Source organism: Acipenser ruthenus, chromosome 1, assembly GCF_902713425.1.
Source record: "Acipenser ruthenus chromosome 1, fAciRut3.2 maternal haplotype, whole genome shotgun sequence".
NCBI classification, from domain to species: Eukaryota; Metazoa; Chordata; class Actinopteri; order Acipenseriformes; family Acipenseridae; genus Acipenser; species Acipenser ruthenus.
This window is the reverse complement of record NC_081189.1, coordinates 12,587,309-12,614,815: the sequence shown is the minus strand read 5'-3', so window position 1 is coordinate 12,614,815 and position 27,507 is coordinate 12,587,309. Positions and strand designations below refer to the sequence as shown.

General features: G+C 36.5%; 1 protein-coding gene across 1 annotated transcript; it reads right to left on the bottom strand.

Annotated features, from left to right (window-relative positions):
- LOC117403583 (cGMP-dependent protein kinase 2-like) lies at window positions 1-27,507 on the bottom strand. The gene is made up of 19 exons (XM_034902111.2): window positions 27,164-27,507; window positions 24,518-25,030; window positions 22,886-23,052; window positions 20,995-21,108; window positions 19,805-19,910; window positions 18,965-19,028; window positions 16,675-16,752; window positions 16,006-16,100; window positions 15,229-15,297; window positions 14,498-14,596; window positions 11,328-11,478; window positions 7,372-7,508; window positions 6,856-6,945; window positions 5,672-5,813; window positions 5,389-5,552; window positions 4,776-4,898; window positions 4,072-4,134; window positions 2,087-2,153; window positions 1-1,494 (listed from the first exon to the last, which is right to left on the bottom strand). The coding sequence occupies exons 2-19, from the start codon at window positions 25,015-25,017 to the stop codon at window positions 1,399-1,401; spliced, it is 2,325 nt and encodes a 774-aa protein (XP_034758002.2). The 5' UTR covers window positions 25,018-25,030; window positions 27,164-27,507; the 3' UTR covers window positions 1-1,398.

The following is a 27,507-nucleotide window of genomic DNA, read 5'->3' as shown; positions in this document are numbered from 1 at the left end:
TACAATTTGCATTTTTATTTTTTTAAACTGACAGATACAAAACACATTCCCAGTTTTGTTTGCCTGTGCCTTTACAATAGTATAGAAAATGTCAGCATTAAAAAGCCCTTCTAAAATGTACCATAACACATCAAAAAGTCAAAAAAGAATTGTGCAAATCTATCAAATATATTAAGCTTTGTATCAAACAGCAAAGACTAATATTAAAATAAGCCTTCAAATTAAAAGACACAAAAGTGAAATCTGGAACAAAACACAGAATGCAAGAAACAACCCCCCAAAAATATTAATATAAAACTGGCACTATATTATTAACATACAAACATGGCTTAGTGGCATCGTTTGTTTTACGAAGACAAATTCTACAATATTTGAAGTAAGAAGGCATGTTCATAATAATCATTTACTTGTAGAAATGGTTTAAACAAAAAGGCCAGCATACCCTAATACTGGTAGCCACATCAGTACACACACATGTACAGCAGTAAATACTTCATTATCGTTTGATGTGTACACTACAACTTTTACTGTGAAATAAAGGGAAAGAGTATCACATTACATTAGAAAGTAATGTACACGCAGCAATACTGCAGTAGCAATGTCATCTATATACAGTAAGTACCAGCAGTGTATGCATATAATACCTGCCATTTAGGAAAACATTTAATGAACAAATCCCAGTGGATAAATACAAGCTGGTCCCACTGGCTTCCAGGCCGCTAGAGTGTCAAGGGATGAGGCTGGAATGGAGCAATGAGGAGGGGCAGGTTCAAGTACAGACTGAATGACAAATTATCATTTCAGAATCTGATAACCTCCAACCAACAACTTCTCCAGCTCTACTTAAAGCCACACGTCTTGAAATCCTGCTCCTTTCAAAGAGGAATGATGAGGCCTGGTAAAGGCATGGCTCTTCTAGAGGATCAGATCATCAGAACTGCAGAGGTTTAAATAATTCAAATTTACATACTCTTACACACTGGAATACACTTCAGAGATTCACACTCACTGTTAGACACTGGTAGAAAAGGGTCTCTACTTCAGGATTTAGATATATTGCTGATTAGATCAATAGAACCGACCTCATAGTAAAAATAGGTATTTCAAAAGTGTTACAAAATATGCAGAACAGAAATATTGGGTATTTTTCCACTAATCACTGGCTTTTAGTGGTTATGCACCCAATTGGTGGAATACGCTTCATGCTTTCCAATCTACATTTTTTTTATAACAATTCTCTGAATATGTATGATTCTTTGTACGTCTCAGATTTTGTAAATCCCCTTCATTGATTGTACAGCGATGTTTCATGAATTGCGCTGTACACAATGAAGCAATGATGACGACGATGAATGTCATTAGGGCTTTGTTCCCCTGATAAAGGAGCAGTAGAAGCCCTCAGAAATCATGATCCCAGCCTGACAGCTCATCCGGGGGGGTGTCCTCATCAGGGGGATAGTAATCAAAGTAACCGTGGTCATTAGGCCCTTTGAGCTGGAATAAAACCAATGATTGGGTTGTTAAGTGTAAGTGTAATAGATATGGTTACAGGGAATGACATGCAGGTTTGTATTTACTTAATCCAGATTCAAACAATGTTTAATTCAATGTTACTTTGCTTTAGAACAATATGTAATAAAAGCACAGTGGAGCCCGTTTCAAATACTTTGTGAAGACACTGAACAGATAGACAGACAGCTCTGTAAGTATGTATATATTTCATTAAACACTTGATTTGTAATGTTTATAGTTTTTGTGAAAAGTTTCAAGTTCACAGCATTATAAAATGAAAGCCTACTTCCATTAACTTCTTGTTTTAAACTAAGCCAAAAGAGATGGAAATGGTGTTTTTTTGCAGGATAATCACATTCAAAGGAGGATGACTCATGCAGTAATCTCACAGCCATTTTGTTTAATGCACTTAAAACAAAATACAGCCCAGTAAAGAGGGCATTTTTCCAGAACATAAATGTGTCATTTGTCCAGTAATGTGGAGCTGTGCTAGAATGTAATTACAATTAGCAAATTATATTAAAAAAAGGAACCTAAATACCAAGTGTTAATAAAGAAAATTAAAAAAAGTTACCTCTCTTTTCAGTGGGGATATTATATTTCGGGCTTTCAGTCCCTCCCAGTTAAATCCATTGAACCACCTGCAAAAAATAAATCACCAAATAACATTTGTAATGGCAGGTTCCCTATATAGCAGCACTACCATGGGCTTTCCTTCCAATATTTTCAGTGATTGCATTTCGGAACTGTTAGACAAGGTAAGGACGAAAACATAAAAAGGGAACCTCAGTGATCTTGTGATGTGTCTGAGACAAGTATGTCTTGTTAAAAAAAAAACATTAGGAGTGGTTGCTTATAAAGTCAATCAATAGCAATGTTTTTACAAGAATAAACTGAAAGAGACACCACTGTCAAAGTGTATCCTCCAAGTAATCAAACAGAAAAAACGGAATGGAATGGCTGTATAACATCATCAAAATGGGATCATCCTATACATAGAGTATAAGGCATCTGACATGGGTTTACCCCAAACCGCATTACATAAGGTATACAGTACATTAAAAAATGAGATGCTTAAGAAATATGTGTGCTTAGTTCTTATGTCCATCACAGGCCGTTTTAAATGTTATTTTTTTAATCCACGTCATTTTTAGAATATAGCAAACCACATGTATAACACCCTGTGTATGACATGCAGAGATTCTCCTAACACTTGTAAAAAGAGTGCATGTTATATTGAGGATATTACGGTGACTTTCACCTCGAACAATAAATGAAAGATACATGCATAATGCTCTTTTGTTACTTTGCTGTCTGACACAAACAACTGTGAAATTTCGAGAGCAGTGATTTAGCAAAAAAACCTAATTGAAGTTCTGCATCTGCCAAGAGGTGTACAGTTTGTCCTTTCTTCAAACACTAGTATCATGACCCATTATAGAAACTTGATGCCTCCACCAACTTTCATAATCTTTATAATCACTGTGTACTGTATGTAGAAATTGAAAACAAAAAACATGGTCCATTAGACTCAACCACCTTCAAGATGTTCGATGTATAATTCTCTATGGCTGCTGTCAGGATGACTCAGAATTAAGATAAAAAAAAACATTCAGGGTACCAACCTTCAAAGGCAGAGGTGAAGGCCTGGGGCTATTGCTGTGCTCCTCTTAAGAAATGAATTACTTTTTTATAACAGAGGAAGAAGAGGAGCAGAAACCGGGTTTGCTTGATTGGAATCCTCTGCAGGCTAAAGGCTCAAAGGTCTTCCTCCCTCAAGGCATACTAAATAAATGACGTATTGCTCCCTGAGAGTACCATAATATTAGGAGGTGAGTGGATACAGAGTTCAGGTACATTACAAGACCATCTGCTGAGGCGCTGCCTGAAAGCTGTGGAATATGAGCACTGCTGCTGAGCACAGCAAGGAAATACTGACAGAGCCACAAATCAAAATATAACTCGAAGAAAGTAGCAGGAATACCCAGTAAACATGCATGATCATTTTGCAGTTTCCCATGCCTCTGCCATGGTTATACTGTGCATTTACCATGGATTGACATGTATTTTAATATGCTTTACTAGTCTCTGGGCTTTAAAATGCTCACCCATGCTTTACCAGGCTTTCACTCTGCTCATTCTCTGGTTCTCTAGATGAAATGGGAGTGCGACATATGTACAGGCACCCACACTGCATCCCCATGGACAAGATATATACAGTCTGCACTATAAAATGATATTTGTTGAGATGTGTCATTATGGCATTGAGGGTGTGATTTGGAACCCAACTATCCTCTGGACTTAATACTGCTGTGTCTGACTGATGCTGGTGACTTGTTTATGAAGGTCAGATAAAAACTGCTCGAGTAATGATAAAAGCAGCAGATAGAGTGTCTGACGGAGGTGTAGAAACAGATGAGTGAGGCACTTTTTAAATTCAAGATTGGTACAATACTGTAAAGAATGTTATTTAGATGTTTTAAATGTATTTTAGAAAAAACAGAATGAAACCCCATGGAACTGGGATGAATAGGGCAGAATGTATCAGTTGCCGCTTACCGGTGCTTCTTAATGTCGGTTATTCCATTCTTCAGGTTTCCTAGACGCTCAGTTGGATTTTGTCTAAAATATAAAAACAAATCTTTAAAAATGAGAACATCTGACAAAATTGATTGCATTCAATTGCATGAACAAAATTGCATTCTAGCATCTTAAATAATAATAAAAAAAACATTGTTCTATATGTTATGTCTATTTATTCAAGGATCTTGAAAGTTATATAACCATGCCTCAAGTTACAAGAACATACACTAATGCCTAAAATACAAGACACTGTAAAATGTCATTTTCATAAAATTTTATTTCTTACATGTTTAATATCCTGTGTGTTTTCTATACTTCTTCTCTACTGTGATTTCTGTTTATAAGATTGTTATATAGGCTTACTACTGTAATGAATGTCCTTTTCAACCAACTTTTAAAAGCTGGTTTTCTGAAGTGAGGTGGTTTTAGAAATTACCATTCAAGGTGTAAAACTCTAATTTCCAGCCTTGTGAGTTAGTAAATGGAAAACCTTCACACAAAATCACAGCTTATATATATGTAATTTTATACATAACCCCCCTAAGCTTTTAAAAGCTGACCCAGCAGTTGAACACGGACACTTCTATTGAGTATATCAGTTTGCTTTTAATTACACCCCTCCTCCCCAGTGAAGTTAGTTAGTACTGCTGCTGTGCATTGATGTTAAATGTGTTTCTTACCGACACAGCTTACGGATCAGGTCCTCAGGTCGTCTTGTTATTTTCTTTGGAAAATCCATTTTTTCTATGCCTTTCAGTATAAGGTTGTACGTCATCATCTGATCAGCCCCAGAAAATGGTGGGCTGTTGAATACAATAAAAGAGGAGTAGCACATGTACCACATGTATTAGGACAAGAACAGTCTGAAGGTACCATGAGACTTTTTTTCCCAAATTCACATTGAAGTCAGTTACAATGAAATGTTCATGCATTTTGTCAACCTTCTTTCATTAAAGTACCAACATCAAATGCTGATTAATTTATGTTCTTGTGTTTTCTTAATTGTCAGTATAATTATATTCATGAATTCAATATAAGGAACATAAAGAAGATTGATCATTCTAAAATGTGTGACCCTTATGCGCTGACCATGTCCGTCTGTCTGTCACACAACATGGAGAACACGTTAACTGCCCTGATTCTGCATCAATCTTCACTGAACTTTCTCATATACCCGGAGCCTTCTATAAATGTTTAGGATGCATTTATAAATCGGATAAACTCTCAATTTAATACATGTATTTTAAAAGACAGAAATGTGATTTGTGCATTCTAAAGCAAAGCAAACCTCACCTGCCAGTTAGGAGTTCAAACACCAGGATTCCCAGTGACCAGAAATCTACACTGAAATCATGCCCTTTGTTAAGAATGATCTCAGGAGCTACATATTCGGGGGTTCCACAGAATGTCCATGTTTTCTGGCCAGATCCAATCTTCTTAGCAAAGCCGAAATCCACCTAGAAGAAAACAAACCTGTAAGCTCATGCACTTTGAACAAAGTATGTACATGTCACTGGATCTTTAACACTCTACTTCATGAAATAATAGGGAGTAGATAACCAACTGTAAGATCTACCAGTTTAATGTATCCCTCTGAGTCCACCATTAGATTCTCTGGCTTCAGGTCTCTGTAGATGATCCCATTCTGGTGCAGGTAGTCAAAAGCTTCAGTTACACAACCAACACAAAGCTTTGCTGTAGATTCATCAAAACTCCCCCTGTAAAACCAGGACAACAGTGATTCGGTATCTATAGCAGGTCACATGTGAACTACACTGAATTATGGATGCTTACACTTGGTCTGGCTCCTCTATTGAAAATCAATAGGTGACCCAACTGGAACTAGATAGAAGCTACTGCCCTTTTCATTTCACAGAGAGTGCACAGCTATGGCCAAAAGTGTTGCATCAGCCTATAGAATTAACACATTTTGCTTCATAAACTCGAATGAAATCTGCTTAATATTGTTACCTTAACATATTGAATTATATACCGCTTTGTAGTTTTCCATATACTGTACTTAACAAAAATCTGACAAAAATTGAAAAATGTGACATTTCGAAATCGAACATGAAATACCGTACTACTATTATGGCTTCCGGTAGACTTTTGCAATATCATTTTGAAGTTTCTCTGATTGCATGATGTTAAATAAAAGATCTATCTATCTATCTATCTATCTATCTATCTATCTATCTATCTATATATATATATATATATATATATATATATATATATATATATATATATATATATTTGTTTTCATTATGTCTCAATCCTAAAATTCTAGGTGATGCAAAACTTTTGGCCAGAGCTGTAGATCTTGTACAAATTCAAAACATCTAAACATTGAAAGACATTCTGTATGAACAGAATACATGTTCATATCAGCTTTTCATCTGCTTTCTATAATATATTTGTAAGTGTTCAGTAGCAGGAATGCAGCAACTATAATGCCATAAATATTATACCTACAATCCACATTTGTGCTTACAAATACTCTGCCTTACTGCCACCATAAATGTGAATGAACTCTAGAAATGTGTCTTTTAAGAAGAAGTTATGGCTTCTTCAACTAGACAAGAAAATGATCTACGGCAATATTGCCTCCATGTCACGACAGTGCCAGGTTTGTATTACAGCTATTGGAAGTTATGGGTGATGTAAGATATTCAGTGTTGTAGGTGGGGTGAACCCTGAAATAATGTAACTTCTGTGACACGTTATACCAATAAGATGCAGCCACAGGCAGATACTTACCTATCCCTTAGCATGCTCCAGATTTCCCCTCCAAGACAGGCTTCCAGCAACATGTATACATATTTATTGTCTTTAAATGTACGATACAACCTGTGAACAGTACAATAGGATCTATCACGATATGCCTTTCATTTAGATTGAGTTTGTATGATCGTATTAATTAAATTTGAAACATTTAACATGGTATATATTTGTATTGTACTGTATTATATTGGTGTAGCTGCCTGGCTCTGTATGACACACCAGTGTGTATATGTTTACAGTAAAGACATAAGATGAAGATATCCACTTTGACATTTACCTCGAAGTTTCTTCATTTTTATGGGGGTTTTTTTCTGCATGGACTGGTCTGTGACAGATATCCTTTCAGTGTTGTTTTGCAGTTCCCAGTATGAGAAATTTGAATGTCATTTAAAACAAACCAAAAAAAAAGTGCCAGATTCTTATACTCTGGTACACTCTACAAAAACCAATACAATTCAATCAAAACAATCCCACTTTACGATAAAAACCTACTTTACAATAAATGGCGAAAAGGCCTCTTGCAGAATCATTCTCTCTGAATGGATGTGCTCTTCTTGTCTGTTGTCAACAATGTGCTTTTTCTTGATGCATTTCATGGCAAACGTGACCTCTTCATTCTTAACTTTCACCTACAACGAAACATGGGCAATCAGTGTGCAATTAAGACAGGCTTGCTTTACATGTCTGTACCTAAGCATTTACAGTTACAATATACCGGATTCTGCCGAGTCAACGCCCATGTTTGAACTATCGCCCCACCCCCACTTTTAGCTGAATGTCAATTTTTCACCGTTTCAAATAACCATGCGCAAAAAAAATATATAGGTAATCATGCACAAATAATGCCTGAGATTTCCAATCTTGCGCTTCGAGTGAGTAGAACAAGCTGTGCAGTACAGTAGTTGCTCTGTGCATCGATTGAATACATTGCAAGCACTTTTCGTTTTGGATCCGACAATACCGACTCTGAGGGCTCTATTCATAAAGGGTAACGCTTGTTGAAATGAACAGGAGTACAAGATCGGATTTCGTCCACAGCCGCCTATTTATCCGCAGTTGCTATTCATGAGATAATTAGAGACACGTCGTTAAGCCCCAGCGATTTTCGTCTCTGAAAGAATGTTTTAAACAAATTGAGATAAAGCTTAATGATTACCTCATTAGCATAAAGTTTTCATCGGTCCTGAGCGTCAACCTGCTATTCACAAGAGTGAACGACAGCAAAATGCTGTCGATAACTATGAGTTATTGAACGCTTTCTGCGGTCAAGTCTAAACTAACGACAGACTCGGCAGACATGAGATATTTTATCACTACACTTGTTATGTTATAAAGTTTGACATGCCGTGATTAACACTGCCTATTTTGAAAAAAAAAAAAATATATATATATATATATATATATATATATATATATATTAATCTGCAGCTTTATATGAAGGAAAATGTTTAATATATTCTCTGGCATAATCATTTTGAAACAGCGCTGTGAAGCGGAGAGCAAGTGAGAGACTGAGAATAGACAGTTATTTTATTATTATTATTTCTTTGCTGTGATCTGCGGCTGACAGCGATCCCTTTCTATTTATTTATTTGACCTGTGTTCACAGTAAACAGTTTGGACGAATACTGCCTGTGTGAACCTGTTTATTTTCATGGAGTGTTACAATATACAGTATACCAGTGCTGCTGATGCAGTCAGTGGGAAATTTGGGCTTGTTTGGTATTGCAAAAAAACACTGATCAAGCCTCAGTACAAGGTTACTAGAATTACAGTATTATTCAAACGTCCTCCTACAGTGCTTTTTGTTTAGTTTTTTTTTTTTTTTTGGTCCTGCAGTTAATCTTATGTGTGCGTATGGAAATGTGTTTACCAGCGTTGCCAAACAAAACGAAAATACAAAGTACTTATTTAAAAAATACTTTTTTTTCTAAATTATGAGATGTCCTGAATTTTGGCAGACATGATAGGGGCATCGGACTCAGGTTTTGCAAACTGCCCAGGACTGGCAGCTGCAGTCTCGGGTTTCGGTAGCAGGCTACTGTCGATGGATTCCGTCTTTCTTTCAGCAACATCTACCGACGCCACCCGGGAACATTAATAACGCTGATGATGTCATCAAAAAGAGGCGCATTTTCGTTCTTGAACGACTGCATACCCATTCATAAAATGCTTTGCGACAGTCTCCCGTTTCCTCACATCATTTTATGGATAGCAATATGGACGACTTTCTTTCGTTTTAAACAAAATTTGTTTTATTACAGCAGTCGGCAAGTACTTTTATGAATAGGGTCCTGAGTCCGATTGATTATGTTTTCCAGTTAAATGTGTGTTTTATGAACATTGAAAATGACATTACAGTGGACTGATGCAGCACCTTTTTTCAGACAAACCCTTTACTTTGTATTTCACCATTTAACACTAGAACCGCCGCGGTTATACTCATACTTAAAACTGCTGCCGGCAGTCATTATGACGGTTACATTTTAAACATCAATATTAAAATGAAAGACAAACTATTGGATACAACTCAAAAGTTTTATTCAAGCACATCATATCAAACATCTGCACAGTCGAAACACCGTATTTAAATGAACACTTAAACATAAAAGGGTTTATTTTCTAACTTATCACATGTATAAAGCACTACTTCAAAAAATGAAAAACTATAATAAAATAAACATTTCAAAAGAACTATAGTCTGTAAACATGTATATGTACATACAAAACTGTCACTCGGTGCAGCACAGAATCCAGGTTGGGCTGCAGCTGCTTTGTAGTTTTCTGATTGAAATGTTTCTGCCGAAGCGCTGTAACTACACTTCTTGATTTTATAGTAGGGTGACCATATTTTGTAAACCAAATCCGGGGACACTCAGTTATGGGAGCACAGCAAAGTAGCCAAGACTGAAATGTGTGTTGCAGAGTGTATCGCGAGCAGCTTATATTTTAACAGTTGCACATATTCATTACAAATAGAAAACAAATATGCTTATAACCTACAGAAACAAACGTACACTCCAGAATAACTGCAAAAAAACTTAATTTTCAAAAAAAGCAGACATTTTAAAAATTCCCCAAACTAAACAAAACAGGCAATATGCAAGAGCCTACTTCTCCTGATGCCTTCAAGCCAAAGCTAAGTAGCAAGGGTTACACATGGACATACTGGGAACTTTGGGATATGGATAACCAGGAGATTCCTGAAAATATCAAATCGAATTTTACTGACATCCTACTGTGCAATATGCTGTTATGGGTTTCCATGTAATGTCAATTATTTTTTTTTTTTAGTCTTTGTATTTTGATGGGTTTTTTCTTCAACACTGTTTAACACATTTACATACGCACCAAGCAAGAACACTTATTAATGCCCATAACACTAGCGTTTTTTTGAAAAACGGGAGCCAAAAATAGGATATTAAACTTAAATACTGTACTATATATCAAATAAAGGTTTGCACTTACTCCTTCGCCGTTCACGTATAATCCTCATACAGCTGTTTTTTTTTTCTTTTCATGCGATGCAGTTAGCACGGTTTTTTTTTTCAGACAAAAATACATAACTACGGCAATGCATTTGTTAAAACACAAAGTAATCTAAATAATGTCCTCTTAAGTCTAATACTTCACACTCGCTCCAGTGTGTACTGAAGCTGGATTTAGCTGCAGTTGAAACAAGAACGGTTCGAATTTCTGTCAATCAACTCACTGTAACTTTTTTTTTTTTTTTTAAACGGAGGTTGGATCGTCAACTAAACTCGAAACCTGATGAATCAAGAAAGCGGTTGGATGTAATTTAATTATAGAAACATTGATATTTATCTCTGACGCATTTACATTACATCAGACCAAAGTGAGAAATTAATACGTTTATTCGGGGACGAGCTTCGTGAACCGGGGACCGTTCCGGGGACATTATTTGGCCGGGGACACAGTACCTCATCCGGGGAAAACGGGGACGTATGGTCACCGTATTCTATGGCGTAACTGTGTGCTGTGCTTAATCTTTTGAATTTTAAACATGCCTAATTCTAAACGTAGAATGACATTACAGTGGACTTACGCAGCACCCTTTTTTCCGGCAAACCGTTTACTTTGTATTTCACCATTTAATAAATGTTAACTGCATTTCTTAAAAAAATATTACAGTAATATTGCTTGTTATTTCGCCCCTGTCTTGAGTCAATGCCCCTACCCCACTTTTGCCTTAATGTATATTTATATATAATCCAGGAAATATATATATTTAATCCAGGAAAATCTTTATATACCTTTTATTGGAATAAAACCACAAATAAGTACTGTACACAAGATTTCAGGTCCTCAACTGAACTCTGAACAAGGATTTGTGAGGATCACAATCCTTGTATATCTCATTTGTTTTGATCTACCTCAAATAAATCAAGATCGAACACAATTATCCCCAGAAGAAAAGTGGTTCTTACCAATTCCACTCTCCCAAAGCCACCTACTCCGAGTGTGGCAATAACTTCAAGGTTTTGGAAAGGAGATGTTGATGAAAAGCCGGAAACCTTCTCCTTCAACTGAATCATCTCCAGTGAGATATCCGGAGTCCATCGAACACAGGTTGGGCTCCTAAATAAAGTAAAACATGCTTGATATGTGCTAGGGGGCTGCCGCCTTCATTTCTACAATTAGGGTTATGAAGAAAGTTGGATGCAACAAGGTTACTGTATCTTTCTGCTTTGAACATCTGACTAATTTGTTGGTTATAAATGAAAGTAAAACTATGTTTGGTAGTTTTGTTTATGGCAGGAATGGGTAGGTGAAAATGGAATGTTTTAAAATACAGACCATATGTAATAAATATCCCACTTGTATCTAAATACAGAGGACAGCCTGGGAGAAGCGGCAAGCGATTTAAAAAGTTTGCGTGGGATTTGTCAGTGCAATGAGAAAGTATAGTTTCACAAGGAAGCATTATTATTTGTTTATTTAGCAGATGCCTTTATCCAAGGCGATTTACAGAGACTAGGGTGCGTGAACTATGCATCAGCTGCAGAATCACTTACAATTATGTTTCACCCGAAAGACAGAGCACAAGGAGGTTAAGTGACTTGCTCAGGGTTACACAATGAGTCAGTGGCTGAAGTGGAATTTGAACCGGGGACCTCCTGATTACAAGCCCTTTTCTTTAACCACTGGACCACACAGCCTCCATTATGTTTTGTGACAAAACCTATTGAGCTTCATTTTTTTTTTTTTTTACAAATGCTCAAATTTATTTTTGTGTGTTGTTTTGACTCACACAGACTATTAAGGTTTTCATGTGGGTTCTACCAAACCCAGCCCTTTATCCTTATTTTGACATTGGCGCAAAATTACATAAACAGAGTAAACTAATTTACCACATTTACCTTCGCTGATCATCACAGCACCTTGATATTTACAAAACTCTTTAACCAAGGAGATGAGTTTGTGAGTTTTAAGCAATCCTATGATGTCAGATTGTCAAGAAGAATGAATTAAAGCCTTGCTAGCTTCATGTACTAATTAAATACTATAATATACCTAGTCTTTTATTGTTTTGTACCACATAACTACACCCTGAACTGACTACAGAGATGGAAATAACAGTTTCACCCATTCCTGGTTTTAATATGTACTTGATTAGCCCCAGTGTAAAGGTAACAAACTCAGGTGGGTCTTATTAAACTCATAGTAAAACTAGAGTACTATGCAATTGGAGTCTTATTTCCATCACTGTACTTAAACGTTCTGGGGGTTTAATAACATTTATAAAGGTAATCAATCCAGCAAGATCCGAGATCAAGTGCAGGCATCACGTACACACATCACAAACACACAGTGGTGATAAAAAGAAAGGGCTGCATCTGATCAATGAAATCCCATGCTGTGTGTTTGATGCTGCCATCCTGGTAAAGGCGGACCTGCGTCAGAGAGCAAAATGGCAAAGAGTTGCATCTCACTGATGGCTTTAAGTTCAATACTTGCATCACGTCACAAAACCATCAAAAATAAATGAATGCTGTTTTGAACCATCCTTTTAGTGTTTGAAATTATAATCCATCTGAAGTCCAAGAGGTATAATTATTAACAATGATACGGTGGAAGCAGTATTGCAGTTATATGCAGTTACTTTAGGTTTCAATATCCACGGTTGTATAGATCATACTTTAGATTGTTTAATAAACTAAATTTCTCTACAAAGCTAAGTACCTAACTTTAATTCCTAACTGAAAAAATATTAAACATGCTGCTGTGGAAGGGTGAAAGTCCTGCCGGGATAATGTGTGTGTGTGTGTGTGTGTGTGTGTGTGTTTGGGGGTGGGTGGGGGGGGGATATTGGGTTGGCAGGGAAGGGGTTAAATTCCTCCCTGCTAGAAACCATGTGGGAATGTGGCTGGAGTCATAAATTGAATAAATGATGATTAGTTAGGCTCTAGTCACAGGTGTTAAGGGTAGAATTAATGTTGGTGTTAGAAGGTGAATGTGAAGGTGTGTTGCTGTGCTGTGCTGTGCTGTGCTGTATTATTTGTGAGTTTTGTTTTGGCCCTTGTGCCGTTTGTTTTGTTAATGTGTTTTTGTCTAGTCTTGTGTTTGTGAATTAAAAGTGCGCATTGGCGCTTTACCCTGCAGTTTCTGTGTCTGAGTCTCTCTTCCTGGTAGTAACATCCTTGCCAGTGACGCTGTCCTGTTCATACGTGGTGTAAGCAGTGGGATAGCGCCCCTAGAGACTCAGAGCAGGAACTGCAGGTTTATTTGAAAAAAAAAAAGTGGAAAAATAAAAAACATGGTAGTAACATCCTTGCTAGTGACGCCAAAAGAAAGATGGCTTGGAGAAACCTAAAGTATTTCACATTAATAAAAATGATGGCATACCTAAACTGGTATAAAACATAAAGTACAGTATATACGGTACAATTCACCCAGACATGATGTTATATTTAGATCGTTTTACCAGGGCAGCACCCTCATTTGTTTTCATTAATTTACACAAAAGTTTATCTTTATAAATGTTAGTTTCCTTTGGGACATCCTGTTGAAAAAAAGCAATAAGCCACTTGATTTACAGTGTGGGAAGCCGCTAACTATAATTCCCACATGAACTTTGACTTATAATAGCTGGAATTGTTTTTTTTTTTTACTGATTTACTACTTCAGAAAATATTTCAAAATACTGCTTTTCAACACATGTCTGCTCTTTTCTTCCTATGTCACACTGCTCATACAGTATGGCATAGAACCAACATTTTAGTACAATATTCTTCCAAATTCAACTGATCTGAAAACAACGGGGTCCATCAAAGTTCAGTGATATAGCAAATGCTTCATCTAAAATATTATGTTTTAAAATATTATGGAATACATCAACATGTACTTGTGGATGACATTTTAATTATGGTGCTGCTATCCTTAAATAGTTTTTTTTATGTTGTGCTTTAACACAAGCTATGATAACTGTATGTAATTGTTTAATGCAGACACTGCATTGCATGCCAAAAACAACAACAGTTGTTGTTTGTTTTGTTATTTGTTAGCCTATTTTTAAAAGCTGCTACAGTTGGGCCAGTATCAAAAGGGTGAATGTTGAACAACACCTCTATAACTTGTTAGCATTAGCCGTACTTACCTGGCATGTCTTTTCTCATCATCTCTAGTCAGATTTTCCACATATCCTTGAAGATATTTTTGGAGTTCATCAAATGTCCCAACAGTTTGATTAAATGTCCTGGCAAGAAGAGACAAAACAAAACGTTAAGAACATCAAAGTAATACATTAAGGGTCAACAGGATCACCTAGAGTGATATCATTGTCATTGAGTGGCTGGTAAGCCTTTTATTTTGGCCTATGCATCCATCATTTACAGTTTGAATGTTTTAAAACCTAATTACCAATCTCTGAGTTGTAGAATAGAGTTTGATTAGGTTCATACCTCAAAAACATGACAAATGTTGGTTCTCAAGGAGCAACGCTGCTAGTTTTGCATTAAGCTTAACAGTTAAAATTAGCAGCTGTTAATCACAAGGACTTTAGAATTCAGCATGTTAAAAAAAACTTGCATTACTACTTTTCTTGGTCCTGAAATACAAACACATGATTTATTTTGATGAGATGAGAAACAGAAACAGTTTTGTACATTTTATATCAAACAGTAAAAGCTGGACCATCACAGTTTGCTGTTGTGTTCAATATTCCACTGTCACGTCCTACAACACCAGACAGCTTATGTAATATGTGAAAAACAGGAGCCTCAATGTATTTAATCAATGGCTGCGCTTTGATGTTTATCATGCTAATAGGAAGCTCTTGAGAGCTGAGGCCCCCTTGCATTGCCAGGCCACAGCTACAGCACTACTTACTCTCGGTCTATAACCAGGCACTCCACATCGTTTTCATCAGCGATTATGTTTGCTGACCTGAAGTCATCACTGTGAAAGAGAAACGATGAGAAACACATCAGATCCACATCAAACACACTTTGAAATATGAAGCCCAACTATTTAACTCTTAGGGCTTCAAGAGAAATCATATTCAGACTGTGCTTGAGAACAAGACGCTTGTTACATCCAACAAATATGTCATTAACATATATTCCCTGCCATGTCTGTACAGTAAATACTAAACATTAGAGCTATCAGTATACACCATGACCTACAACCACGTACGTACATATGAACAGTGTGACATGCGTATAGACAGACTGATAGGCATCTTCTTATATCCTCAGGTTCTGATACTTTCAATAACTTGACTAACGACTGTCTTAAACAAGTTTAATCACAACTGGATAAGCAGTTCTGTACACATCCGTAAAACTCTAGATATACTGATATACAGACATATGGGCCCCCAGAAATAATATTCAATGCTTGCCTAATAAACAGAAAATTTTGAGCAAATCATTTGATATAATAAAAGAAACGTGGTTCTATGAAGGAAAACACAATTCTATTAATCATGTTTCACTGAATTAAAAAAAAAAAAAGTTTAACACTGAAAAAAATGATTTTACAAACTCAATGTTACTGTCTAATTCACATAACCTATATTTCAAGCCTTTTGAAACCTGAAATAATTCTATTAAGATTAAAGTAGGGATTAATCTTGCAATATGAAGGAAGTAACAGCAAGCTAACCTGATAAGGGCTTTTTCACCAAAGTAATCCCCTCTTTGCAAAGTCTTTATCATCTGAGGTTCAGCATGGCCGTCTGTACTCTGGGTCACATTAACCTTTGAAATAATATGGGTTGAGAATAAAACAGGTGTTAAGTGTACAACAGCAGCAAATAGAAGCTAAGTAGACCTTTCTTTAGATGCTGCTGCACAGAGGTCTGTATAAAAGACAAAAAGAAAAGTAACACTGGGGCATTTTTATGTTTTTAATTTTAAAGCCATTGTGGGGACAAGTTTGAATGAGAATCAACATTAGCAGACCTTTTGATATTGTTTCCTAGTTGTGTCATCATATAGTGCATACTCCCTCCTGGATAAACGTGCTCCACTGTCCCTAACAGCTTTTAAATTACAAAGACTGATGGCTTCTAATTCACTCTCTGTTGTCTAATTGCTTGTAATTCCCTAACCGATTCTGTAAACCATTTACATCAGGCAATATCAGAGTCCCTGAAGACAAAGCTGAGCAGGAAGGAGTCAAAGTGCTCTCTCAACTCTCTGGGTGTCAAATTGCAAACTAAACTGTGTCTGAGATCTGTGCACTGAGACACTGAATCCATGGGATGTGGGATGTGGGCTCTAAACTCAGTGTGTATTCAAAGGGACAGGCAGAATCAGATGTAGGTATTACCTTTCCTTTGGTAATAATGTAGAAAGTGCTTCCTTCCTCTCCTTCCCTTATGATGTAATCCCCTTTGTCATAATATTCCTGGCAGCAGAGGAAATAAGCATCTTAATTAAGACATTGATTATTCCATAACACAAGGCAAGCTGCTGCCTGCATTTCCACTAGACAGTAGATAGAATAGGACTGGAGTAGCAGTTGGGTAAGGCTTTGTCATGCAATTCACACACAATAAGACTGAGATCTAAAAATATGTTTTTACTCTTTCAGCAGACAATGTATAGTATTTACTCTATCTGCACCTGTTAAAAAATGTTTTTTCCCCCATTGGCTAAACTGCTGATATTTACTTCATCTTTTATATAATCCTTCCAAACCACAAGGATCATTGAATTAGCTCATAGCAGTTCCTGTGTACTTACTGTAATTAGGATTGGATGGATATCCGTTATAAACATCACTAGGATACATATGACATGCAGTGGTATGGTGTATGGGGGCTTTTAGTTCTAGCATTTTATTTAAACTGTTAATCTTGGACTAATCTTCAGAGATGTGGCAAACAGGGAAAGTATCAGGAAATATAAAGGAGAAAAACAAACTGGGAGAGTTCTTTGACCTCAAAGACGACTAAAGCATTCCATAAAGATGTTCAAAGTGTGAATTCTGTTCTTAACCCTTCTTAAGCCTTTCATTTCTGAGGTCTATACAAATACTGTATGGTCATGTTTGAAAACTGGGTGGCACAATTACATCAACCAGATTATGTTGCATTTGTTTTTTGTCTTTTTAGTTTAAGGTTTAGAAACACATAATTTCTTTGAAAAAAGCCTGACTGTGAAAATAACAACGGTTAGCTTAACTGACAGTAATAAGGACCACAATCTCTTACTGAGGCTACTAAAGGGTGCGGCTTAAATCTTAGAGAGGGAAGTAAATCCCTTATAAACATTTTGATGACCCCAGGGCATGAGCAAAATACCAAAAATTATATGTTGCATGATTATGAACTATATTACTTTTTGTAAGACTGGAATTATATTGCAGTTTTGGCCTTTTATATCCTGGCACAAAATATCTCTTAGTCAATGAACAAAGAAAGATCATTAGAAATATTTAGCCATATAAATGAAGATAATAATGTATATTTCTTTCTATTATTTGAAGCTACACAGGTTTGCTAGCTTCTAATTACACACTACTGCTGTCTGTCTGCTTGGTCAGGTTTGTGACAATGTGTGTGATTATATCATCACAATAGCTTAAGCTTTATTGGTTGGACACTGCTCGCATTAATCATGAATTCAAGGCTGGGCAGCTGTTTATGGTTTATATGGTAACCAATTTTAACAATTTAATCTTGAAATTTCAAAGAGGAAAACATATTGCTTTATATTATTTAGCAAAACTAAAATGTTGTCTTCTGAAAGAAAAAAAAGATATATATATATATATATAAATTTGGAAATTATATGTAGGCAAGTCCAGAAACAAATGGGCACTGGTCAAATCCAATTTAATTTCGTAAATGGAACTATGGTACTTTTGTATTTATAAAGGGGATTCATTCGTTGCCACATTGGTCACATTGGTACACACAATGTTCAGTAAACTACCTCAGCTACTGTTTCAAACTCATTCACAAGTGATAATACTGAAGCAGCAATAAAACACAGCTAATAAACATAAAATCACTCTAGTCATATACTGCAGGTCTGAACCTGTTTACAGCCACACCTCTGGGTATTCTGTCTCTCAGACACTAATTAAAAATAATTTTTCTATGCTATTTAATAATATAGTTCAATATTATCTGAATTATTAACTTACAACATCTGTGACTGTATTATGTTACTTAGTCAACACCCCCTTGAGATCAGGTGCATTCATGTCCATTCAGAATGATTGAATAAAATAATTCTTATGAGCAGCCCCAGGGATCTGCCAATAATGGAATGCCCTTCAAGTGTAAGCTGTTCCTTTACCATTACAGAGAGACGTTTGCATTGGCCATGACAAAACTGACATTTTCACTGGCTTTTTGCGATTGTAGTCTACCAGATTGTTCATTGCTTAATTGCTGTATTATACGTCAACTAAGGATGTTTGGTTTTAAGCCAAAATACATTGTGTGCGGTAGGACCAAAATATTATTATTATTATTATTATTATTATTATTATTATTATTATTATTATTATTATTATTATTATTATTATTTATTTCTTAGCAGACGCCCTTATCCAGGGCGACTTACAATCGTAAACAAAAATACATTGTGTGCAGGAGGACACTTACTACTTCCAAGCAGTCAACAATCTTGCTAAGTTTGTCTTCGGGTAGGTTGGTGAACAATGAAACACTTAAAAAAAAAAAGAAAAAAAAAGTGTTAGTTATGTAATATTAAAATGCTGCTCCAGCCATGCGGCAAGTCATTAAACTGATTGGAGAGCAGACTTTAATCTACAGTTTAATCCTTTCTATTTGCATACTGCCCTATACTGTAGCTTTCTAACCATTAAGTCCTGCCCAAGGTCCCTCTCTTTCAATTTCAATTTTCTGAGTTAAACCATGCACAGGTTAAGTGTGACTTTGATTGGTGAGCTGGACATAAATTATTATACATATTTTTTTTTAATTATCCAACTTTATCTATCCAATTGGAATGTCGTCCCACCACTGCAAACCATCAGGAGGACTGCAGATCAAGCCAATCTCCCTTTTTCACATGACAAACCTAAGCAATAGATTTTAAGCCCATCTTAGAAGGTTTCAGCCTGGATTTGTCAGGTACCAGTAAGGGTCAAATTGATGGTTGACTTGAACAAATGCAATGCATCTTCTACACACATTGGTGTTGTTTTTTTTTACAGTACACAGAGTACCACAAGGATTTACCACCATCTGAGCTTTTGGTTTCCACAGGGATCACAGAAAAAAAGATCAAAACAGAAATTAATGAAAAGATGGAAAGCTTTCATATCTCACATTTCTTGTTAAGATAGATGACTAAACCAAATGGTTAGGAACGATAAAAAATATAATGATATAAACAATCACCAAAAGGCAAAGCTCTGGTACAAACTTTATCGAATGGTAGTTTGGTGTTATCGGCTCACTCCACTGGCTTGTGTTTACCTTCGGAGGAAGTTCCTGTACTGCTCGTGCCTGGCTTGTGCTGTCCTCCTCATGATGTTCTGGAACACTTCCCGGTCCAGGGCCCACGTCTTGACATGGCTGACAGCTGCAACAACACATGCGTGCTCATGAAACATTACTCTTGCACCCTGTGTAACTGGCCAAGGCCTTGCTAAGCAGAGCCCATTTAACCTCTCTCCTCCATCAGACACTTTAGCAACAAAACAGAGGCTTCCCTACAGAAACAAAAGCTGCTTTCAATTGTGTAACAGGAAAATGTCATGGGTAGCTGTCTTGGAGGGCTGCCTTGCAGATTCAGCAGAACCCACCATTTCAGGTTGTAGTTCTTGTCAATGGTTATTTCATGTTATTGCCAAAATTTTAAAAAAAGGATTAAGCAAGTTCCTTTTATTACATTGCTACAGTATAATGACAGGGTCCTTCAACTTTAAACTGTTACAACAATAAAAAAGCGTCTGTTAAGATTACATTAAAATGATTGCATTACTTTAATACAATCAAATACTCCAGGTTGAATCTCTGAAGTGGTCAGTTCAGATGATATTTAGGAGGGGTCTGATACATCCTGGCCCCTTGTCATTGCTATAATATTTCTAGCATGAGGAGTTCTGTGTGAGTTTCTAACCCTGTAATATGAACCAACACATCCTGTAAATCCTACAAATTTCTATATCAGTATCAGGACCAATGTGCAATGTGTCCCAAACCAATTGTGTTTATATTGCTGTTTAACACTATGGTCTTGTTAATGGTTATGCCATTAACAAGACCATAGCATTGCTCTTATTTGTCCATAGGTATCTCTGGACAAATGAGACCAAACTAAAAGTGCAAAGGAAAATGCAAATTGTCAGAAATTAATACAATCATTTTAACAGTATAAAATTAAAAATAATTCTATTCAGAAAAAAATAATAATAACTGCTCCTCCCTGCAACTAACCCTATCATTATACTATGCACAGTAATTCAATGTGTGTTTGTTTCTGTCTAGTTTTATAAAATAACTGCCTTTTATTCATTTGCCTTTGATTCTAGAGTGTGTGTGTGTGGGGGGGGGGGGGTGTTTGGTTTTCTAGTGTTAAACAGACTTTCAAAGCTTTGTACTATAATGTCAACCACATATACCCATTTGAAAACTAAGTGTCTGTCTGCAAAACCAGTCAATACCTCTGACAGATGCCGTCCTTGTGCAGTTATATAAAATCGCTAATTCACCGAATGCTGTCCACACCGACATTGTTGTTAAAAACTTGCTCTGTTGAAAGACATCCAGTTTGCCCTCTGTAAAAAGAATAAAAAATGTAAAAAAAACCAAAAATCATTATTTGTTCCTCGCGGTTACGTGTATTACAGTGTAATGTTTATTAGCTGTGATTCAACAGGAATGATGCTGGAGTGCTGTGACTCAGAATGCAGACATGCAGGCCCTGATAGTGGCTGTTTGCAATGTTGCTTCTCTGTACCTGTACGCCATACACCTTAGCTCATGTAGAGCCATGAGTTCACCAGACCTTACCCCTATAATAATAATAATAATAATAATAATCTTTATTTTTATATAGTGCCTTTCAAAGTGGACCATCATCACAAAGCACTTTACAAGATACAAGACTAAGATGTGTGAACTATGCATCAGCTGCAGAGTCACTTACAACAACGTCTCACCCGAAAGACGGAGCACAAGGAGGTTAAGTGACTTGCTCAGGGTCACACAATCAGTCAGTGGCTGAGCTGGGATTTGAACCGGGGACCTCCTGGTTACACGCCCGTTGGCACATTTCATCTAGTATACGTTTGAAGAGTTACTGCTAGCCTTGAAGGACAGTAAATATATATTCAAACTACATCTGTCATTGCTTTAATTGCTTACAATGGCCACCATGTGTCTCTAGGGGGGCTTCTGCAGATAAGGTAACATTAAATACATCAGCATGGGCACACACCACCTCTTGAAAGATGGTGTACTTCAGTTTAGTTTTCCAAAGCTGCAGCACAAAGTGGTACATTGAAATAACTCTATCTGGTATATAGAGGGGTTAACCAGCAATCTGTTTATTTTGCTCAGTGAATACATACATATTATTTATACCAGTGAATGACATCTGTACATCATGCAGTGATGAAGATGTCCATTCCTGCTTTAGCAGGCCTCTTTTTACACTCTCTCCAGGAACCGTCTGTCGGTTATCTTAGTGGTCTGTATTTGAATCCTCTAACTTACCGGTAATTAGAACAATGCCATTAAACATTAACAAGCATTAAATCTGCATCTGTGAAGCCAGATGGGGCCAGATGGACCCAAATGAATCACAATGTAATACCAGTATGCAGATGCAAAATGCAGAAATGCATTTCTAGAACTGCCAAACACCAATAACTGATGATGTTCTCATTTTAGTATACAGATCATCATAAGAATTTGAACTGGGGGCAACAAGTCACATGCCAGAGCGTGATTCATGAAAAAAAGGATTGTACAATCATCCAGCAAATAAAAAGTCACAAAATGATTTTCTGAACTGTTCACAGTACTGCTTCACAAAGGGTTTAATTGTTTACAACTGAGTAGGACAAATGTAATATTCTGCAGAGCTCTCAACGCCTTCACATTAAACAGCAAAATAAAAAAAAATACATTTTAATTGAAAACGATCTCAATGAAGTTGGTGCTACAAAAGTCTGTAGTTTTCCTATATCAAATCTTCTGTAGGTTCCACAATAGACAAAGAAACTTATCACCTTTTTAATATAGTTATTCTTGTCTATTTCTTAACACAGGGTGGCATCTATGTTCCAGACACTTGTACTGTATTGTAGTTTGTATTGTAGTGTTAAATATAATGATCTAGTTTTAATAACACTGAAATGTAAACTTTATAACTTTACAGGTATATATATATATATATATATATATATATATATATATATATATATATATATATATATATATATATACACTGTAGAATGGCCAACTTGCTTATGTAAACCATCTTCTAAGACAATGCATTTCAGGGATAGGATTTTATTGCCCTGATGCTCATATGACAAAATGATTTACCTGCAACAACAAACAGATGATTGCCGGGCTCCCCCTGCTTGATGACATAATCTCCCTGGTGGTAGTTCCTCTCATACATGCACGCCACCATGTCTTTGATTTGCTGCACCTCCAGTCTCTTCAGAAACAGGTTCTTATTGAGAGCCTCAGTGATGAGCTTCTTCACACTAAAAAGAGCAGAACAGAGCTGTCAGTGCCCATTGGAATGTGACAAAAACACATAACTTCTATTGCAAATGGTATCTATCTAGTTTCCCTACTCCCTTTGCTCCCTCCAGTATGGTACTGTTAGAAATCCCAAAGATGAAAGCGACAAAGTGATGCATGGCAGAGTGGAATCAATGGAGGCTGCCTTGAAAAATATTTTTCTTTTTTAATTACGTATCCCAAAGGCATGGCTGGTCACACAGCTTAAGAACATAAGTGTCACTCTCACAAAGCTGGTATTATATTCAACCCTTGTTAACCAACATGACAAACCACTATAAGTGCATAGTTTGCTGTTGGAAAACCATAGTTAACTGCAAAATTACAATGTGGCAAAAAGTTACATTTAGGGTCATTAAAATAAGTTGTATATCAGTCTACCAAACCCTGTGGCAACATTATCCATCTGTCACAGAATTTCTAATATGTCCTATTATGGATTTCAGATCATTGTATGCGTGCTGCCTTGTATTTTTTTGTTTTGTTTATCAGTAACCACCTAGATTTTTTTTTAAACAGGCATTGAAGACAATCGAGAGTTCCTAGTGTGTCTGTAGTTGCAACAACATCTGAAGAGCAATGACAGTTGCAAAAATGATTGAATTAACAGAAAGTGCTCCCTTTACTATATGTGTGCAGACATGCAGATGGGGCAAGACATTTGTGTGCCTTAACTGCTCCATGGCAGTGTTGACAGATTGTCAAACTCATTTTACCCATAGCAATGCAGGGCTTATTGCTACTAGAAGATCAAAAGGGAAACCAATTTGAATAGACATCCTTATCACATAATCTTAACAAAACTGTAACCATCATTGAATACACACTGTGAAAGCAACCATAAATGCCAGAACAGCAAGTGTGGAATACTGGATTTGCCTTCACACACACTACTTTGGATTAATTTATTTTAACTAATTAATTCAGTATTGAAACTACCTCTGGTGTAGGATTAGTTCATTGATGAGTTAACAGAGGCAAGTCTAGGCCGGGTGCGCTATCTTAATAAAGCCTTGTGTTAAAATGCCACTTGATTCATTCAAGGACTTTTTTACTAGAGGATTTACAACAACAGCAGAAGCTGTTTTCCAGACTTCCACGATTCAGAATTTCAAACATTGATACTGCTCAAATTTCCATCACGCCCTTTGGTGTCCAGTATGTTTCATAATGAAAGCTTCACATTTCCTGAGGGGGCCACTTAAATTGCTGGTCTGCTTGCATTACAGTTGTGTGTGTGGGTGTTCCCTGAGTTCCCTATATTGATGGCAAGCTTACGAGTAGAATATCTGGTAAGCTAGGCAGAGGTTCACCAATTGCAATGGTCAAATTGTAGAGCAAAACATTTTAGCTCGTGCAGCATAACGTTGAACTAGGATTCAGTCTAGCATGTCCCCCCAGCCCAAAAATGATAAAAAAATGTACCTTGAATCCTTGCGAACTCTAACTTTTTCAAAGGAAAACTTGGGCAGCTTGCTGGAGCCATACGTCCTCGATGTGGGCTCTGCCGAGACCCCTTCTTTGGCTCCCTTTCGTCTGTTCAGGGTTTCTTTAAACAAACAATTGACCTGCTGGTTGATCCTAGCTTTCAGCGGCGAGGGGTAAAGGCTATTTCCACCTTGAGTTTTGATCACATCCTGGAGCTTGTTCAGCTGAATGCACTTGTTATGCAGCTCCTCCGTAAGCTCAGAAATGGTTGCGGTCTGTTTGGAAAGGTGTTCCGTCAGACTTTTGATTTTGGAATCCTTGTCCCGCATCTCTTCATCTTTTCTTTTGCTTTCCCTTTCCAGGTCTGCAACTTTGGTTTTGAGAATGTCATCAGTACCTTCCTGGAACAGCTTGTTTCCGTTGCTGTTAATGGAGAGGGTTACCAGGGTCCCGTCAGGCTGCTTCAGCTGTTTGGGTTTCACTAATCCGTTCCCCATTGTATCTGTTGGCCTGTGGAAAAGAAAGACAAGCTTTCAACTCATGTGCAATGGTTAGTGCTACAGTTAGGACTTCTATGGATTTACAGTGAGTATTGATTTTAACCATCAAGGGCTGTGGTGGCATTTAGGTTTTTCAGCCTTCACTGAAATGTGTACATTGCCCTTTCAACTTATGGCATTTTCTCCTCTACTTATAGATTTTATTAAAGGGAAAACAGAGTACTGTTCTAGTTCAGGGTCCTCTTTAGATCCAAGCACTATGGAGACAATACAGCTCCTGAGTTCAAACAGTGTCTAGGATATGGCTTTATTGCATGTTCTTTGATTTTAACTCATTCTTTTTAAAACACTCATTGATGAATTGAGTTGAGCTATGTCCGCCTTGGAAACATGACCCACATTCGCCAAGGGACCCCTCTTCCTGCTTACAGGATCCGCCCCTCAGGCTCATGGGGGTAAGAATGTCTATCTAGAGTTCCATGTGCAGTATCAGATATTATACCCAAGCCATAGTCTTTTTGCTTTATGATCTCATGCTGCCCCATCAGCACATCTTCTGATGTCTGACAGCAATATGTACAGTAATATTAAAAATCATTATATGTTTATGTCATCATAATAACAAAGTCCCAGCCACAAATACTGTATGTATTGCATACAACTACATTTTATCTGGCGAAAAAAAATAACATTTGGAAAATATATATGGCCATTTTTGGAGCAATGTATATTCAAGATGTATATATTCAAGATAATACCTTTAACCTTTATTTCTGTACATACAAATATATTATAATATTTGGTAGCTTTTATAATTATATTGACTTCAAAATCAAAACCTAGATAGATTTCTACTTAAGCTTTATGATAATTATTTAATAAAAGCCACCCCTTTCTTTACAAGTGGTTCTTCTATCTATGTGGGCTTGAAGGCTCATGTAGATTAGACCAATTCATGTTAATTCAACAAAAAGTATCAGAACTTGTACCAGCTACATTCTGTGATTGTCTGCAAGAGTTAACTGTCTTTCAAAACTTGTATTTTATATGCAGGGATCATAGGTGTTTGTCCTCAAGTATGAATAAATCCTTTGCCACCTGCGTGTGTGTGTGCTAATAGAATAAAGAGCAATAATGCTGTAACCTTCTGGTAATCCTTCAACAATGAATTAATTCCAAGACTAATTTTAACATTCTTTCTGATATAATACTAATATCCAGATATCCAGAGTTCTGGTTTGTTTCATTCTCTGTAATACAAAGCCTCATGCACTCAGTGTTATTTTCAAAGGGGAAGGGCTATATTTCACCAGAAAGCGCTAAATAAACTTACTACAATATATATATGTATGTACAGAAATAAAGGTTAAAGGTATTATCTTGAATATATACATAGTATGTGTCTAGTGTTCTGGTAAGGGCACGAATCATTGCTATTAAAAATACTAAAACGAATTTATATACAGTATGTGTTTTATGTCTTATACGGGGCGTAGTAATCTAGGACACAGATTTTGTTTGCAATCATCTGTCAAAAAATAATTGAAAAGGCTACCTCTTCGCAGATTTTCAAAGACGCATTTATTTAGTTGTTTTTTTTTTTTTTTTTAGAATGTCAGGCATCTCTCGTTATCTCTGGGATATGCATTTTATTACACATTTCTCTTACGCTGCAGTTTTGATCGGTGCTTTACGCAGGCATGTTAAGTGCGACTAATGTATTTTACAGTGTGGTAAAGTAAAAGCAGTGCATAATGCTAATACAAAAACTACGAATCCCCGAAATGAGTCAATATGGTAAATAAATGTATCATACACTGTGGTAATATAGAAACTGCAATGACGTTAGAACTAACCCTAACAGTAATAACACAAATAAAGTAAATACATGCATATTATTTCGTGTATCACAAGACCAAAGAACATAATATACTGTCAATCATCCAACTGCGGTCTGTCACTAAAGCTGCATCGTTGTAGCCAAACGACTTTTGTAAAATAACTTAGATACCACCAAACTAAATAAAGCGATATACACTTACCTATTAATTTAGTTATGTCATCTTTTAATGTATGTATTTACTTATTTATTTTTGCTATTGGAAGCATTTTTTCAATACAGATTATAAATAGTTTTACTTACCGTCAGCCTGGCAGTGTGTGAACTCCAGTCCTCATTAATACTAGATTTTGAGAATATAACGACAAAACTAAAAGTTTGCTTCAGAAAATCTCAGGAAAACGTCTTGTTAATCTTATAAAACGTGTTTTCTGCAGACAACTGTTGTACTGTGTCTTGACGTCCTTCTCTGTCTGTGGTTGTTTATTGACTGGACTCTGCACTGAAGTGCACAGTACCTCGGCTGTACTAGTGCAGCGCATTTCCGTCAGCATCTATCAATATTACATTAGGGATTCCCTGTACTGAGTAACTAACTGCCCATCCTAAAGTAATAATCTGAACCAGTTTACGACGTGTGTCTACCA

Coding starts and splice junctions, on each gene's coding strand:
- LOC117403583 (XM_034902111.2), bottom strand. CDS start 25,017: ATGGGGAACGGATTAGTGAAACCCAAACAGCTGAAGCAGCCTGACGGG. Junction 16,753..18,964: donor TTGTTGACTGCTTGGAAGTA/GTAAGTGTCCTC, acceptor CTCTGCTGCCAG/GAATATTATGACAAAGGGGA. Junction 7,509..11,327: donor GCTTTGGGAGAGTGGAATTG/GTAAGAACCACT, acceptor GTTTCGTTGTAG/GTGAAAGTTAAGAATGAAGA.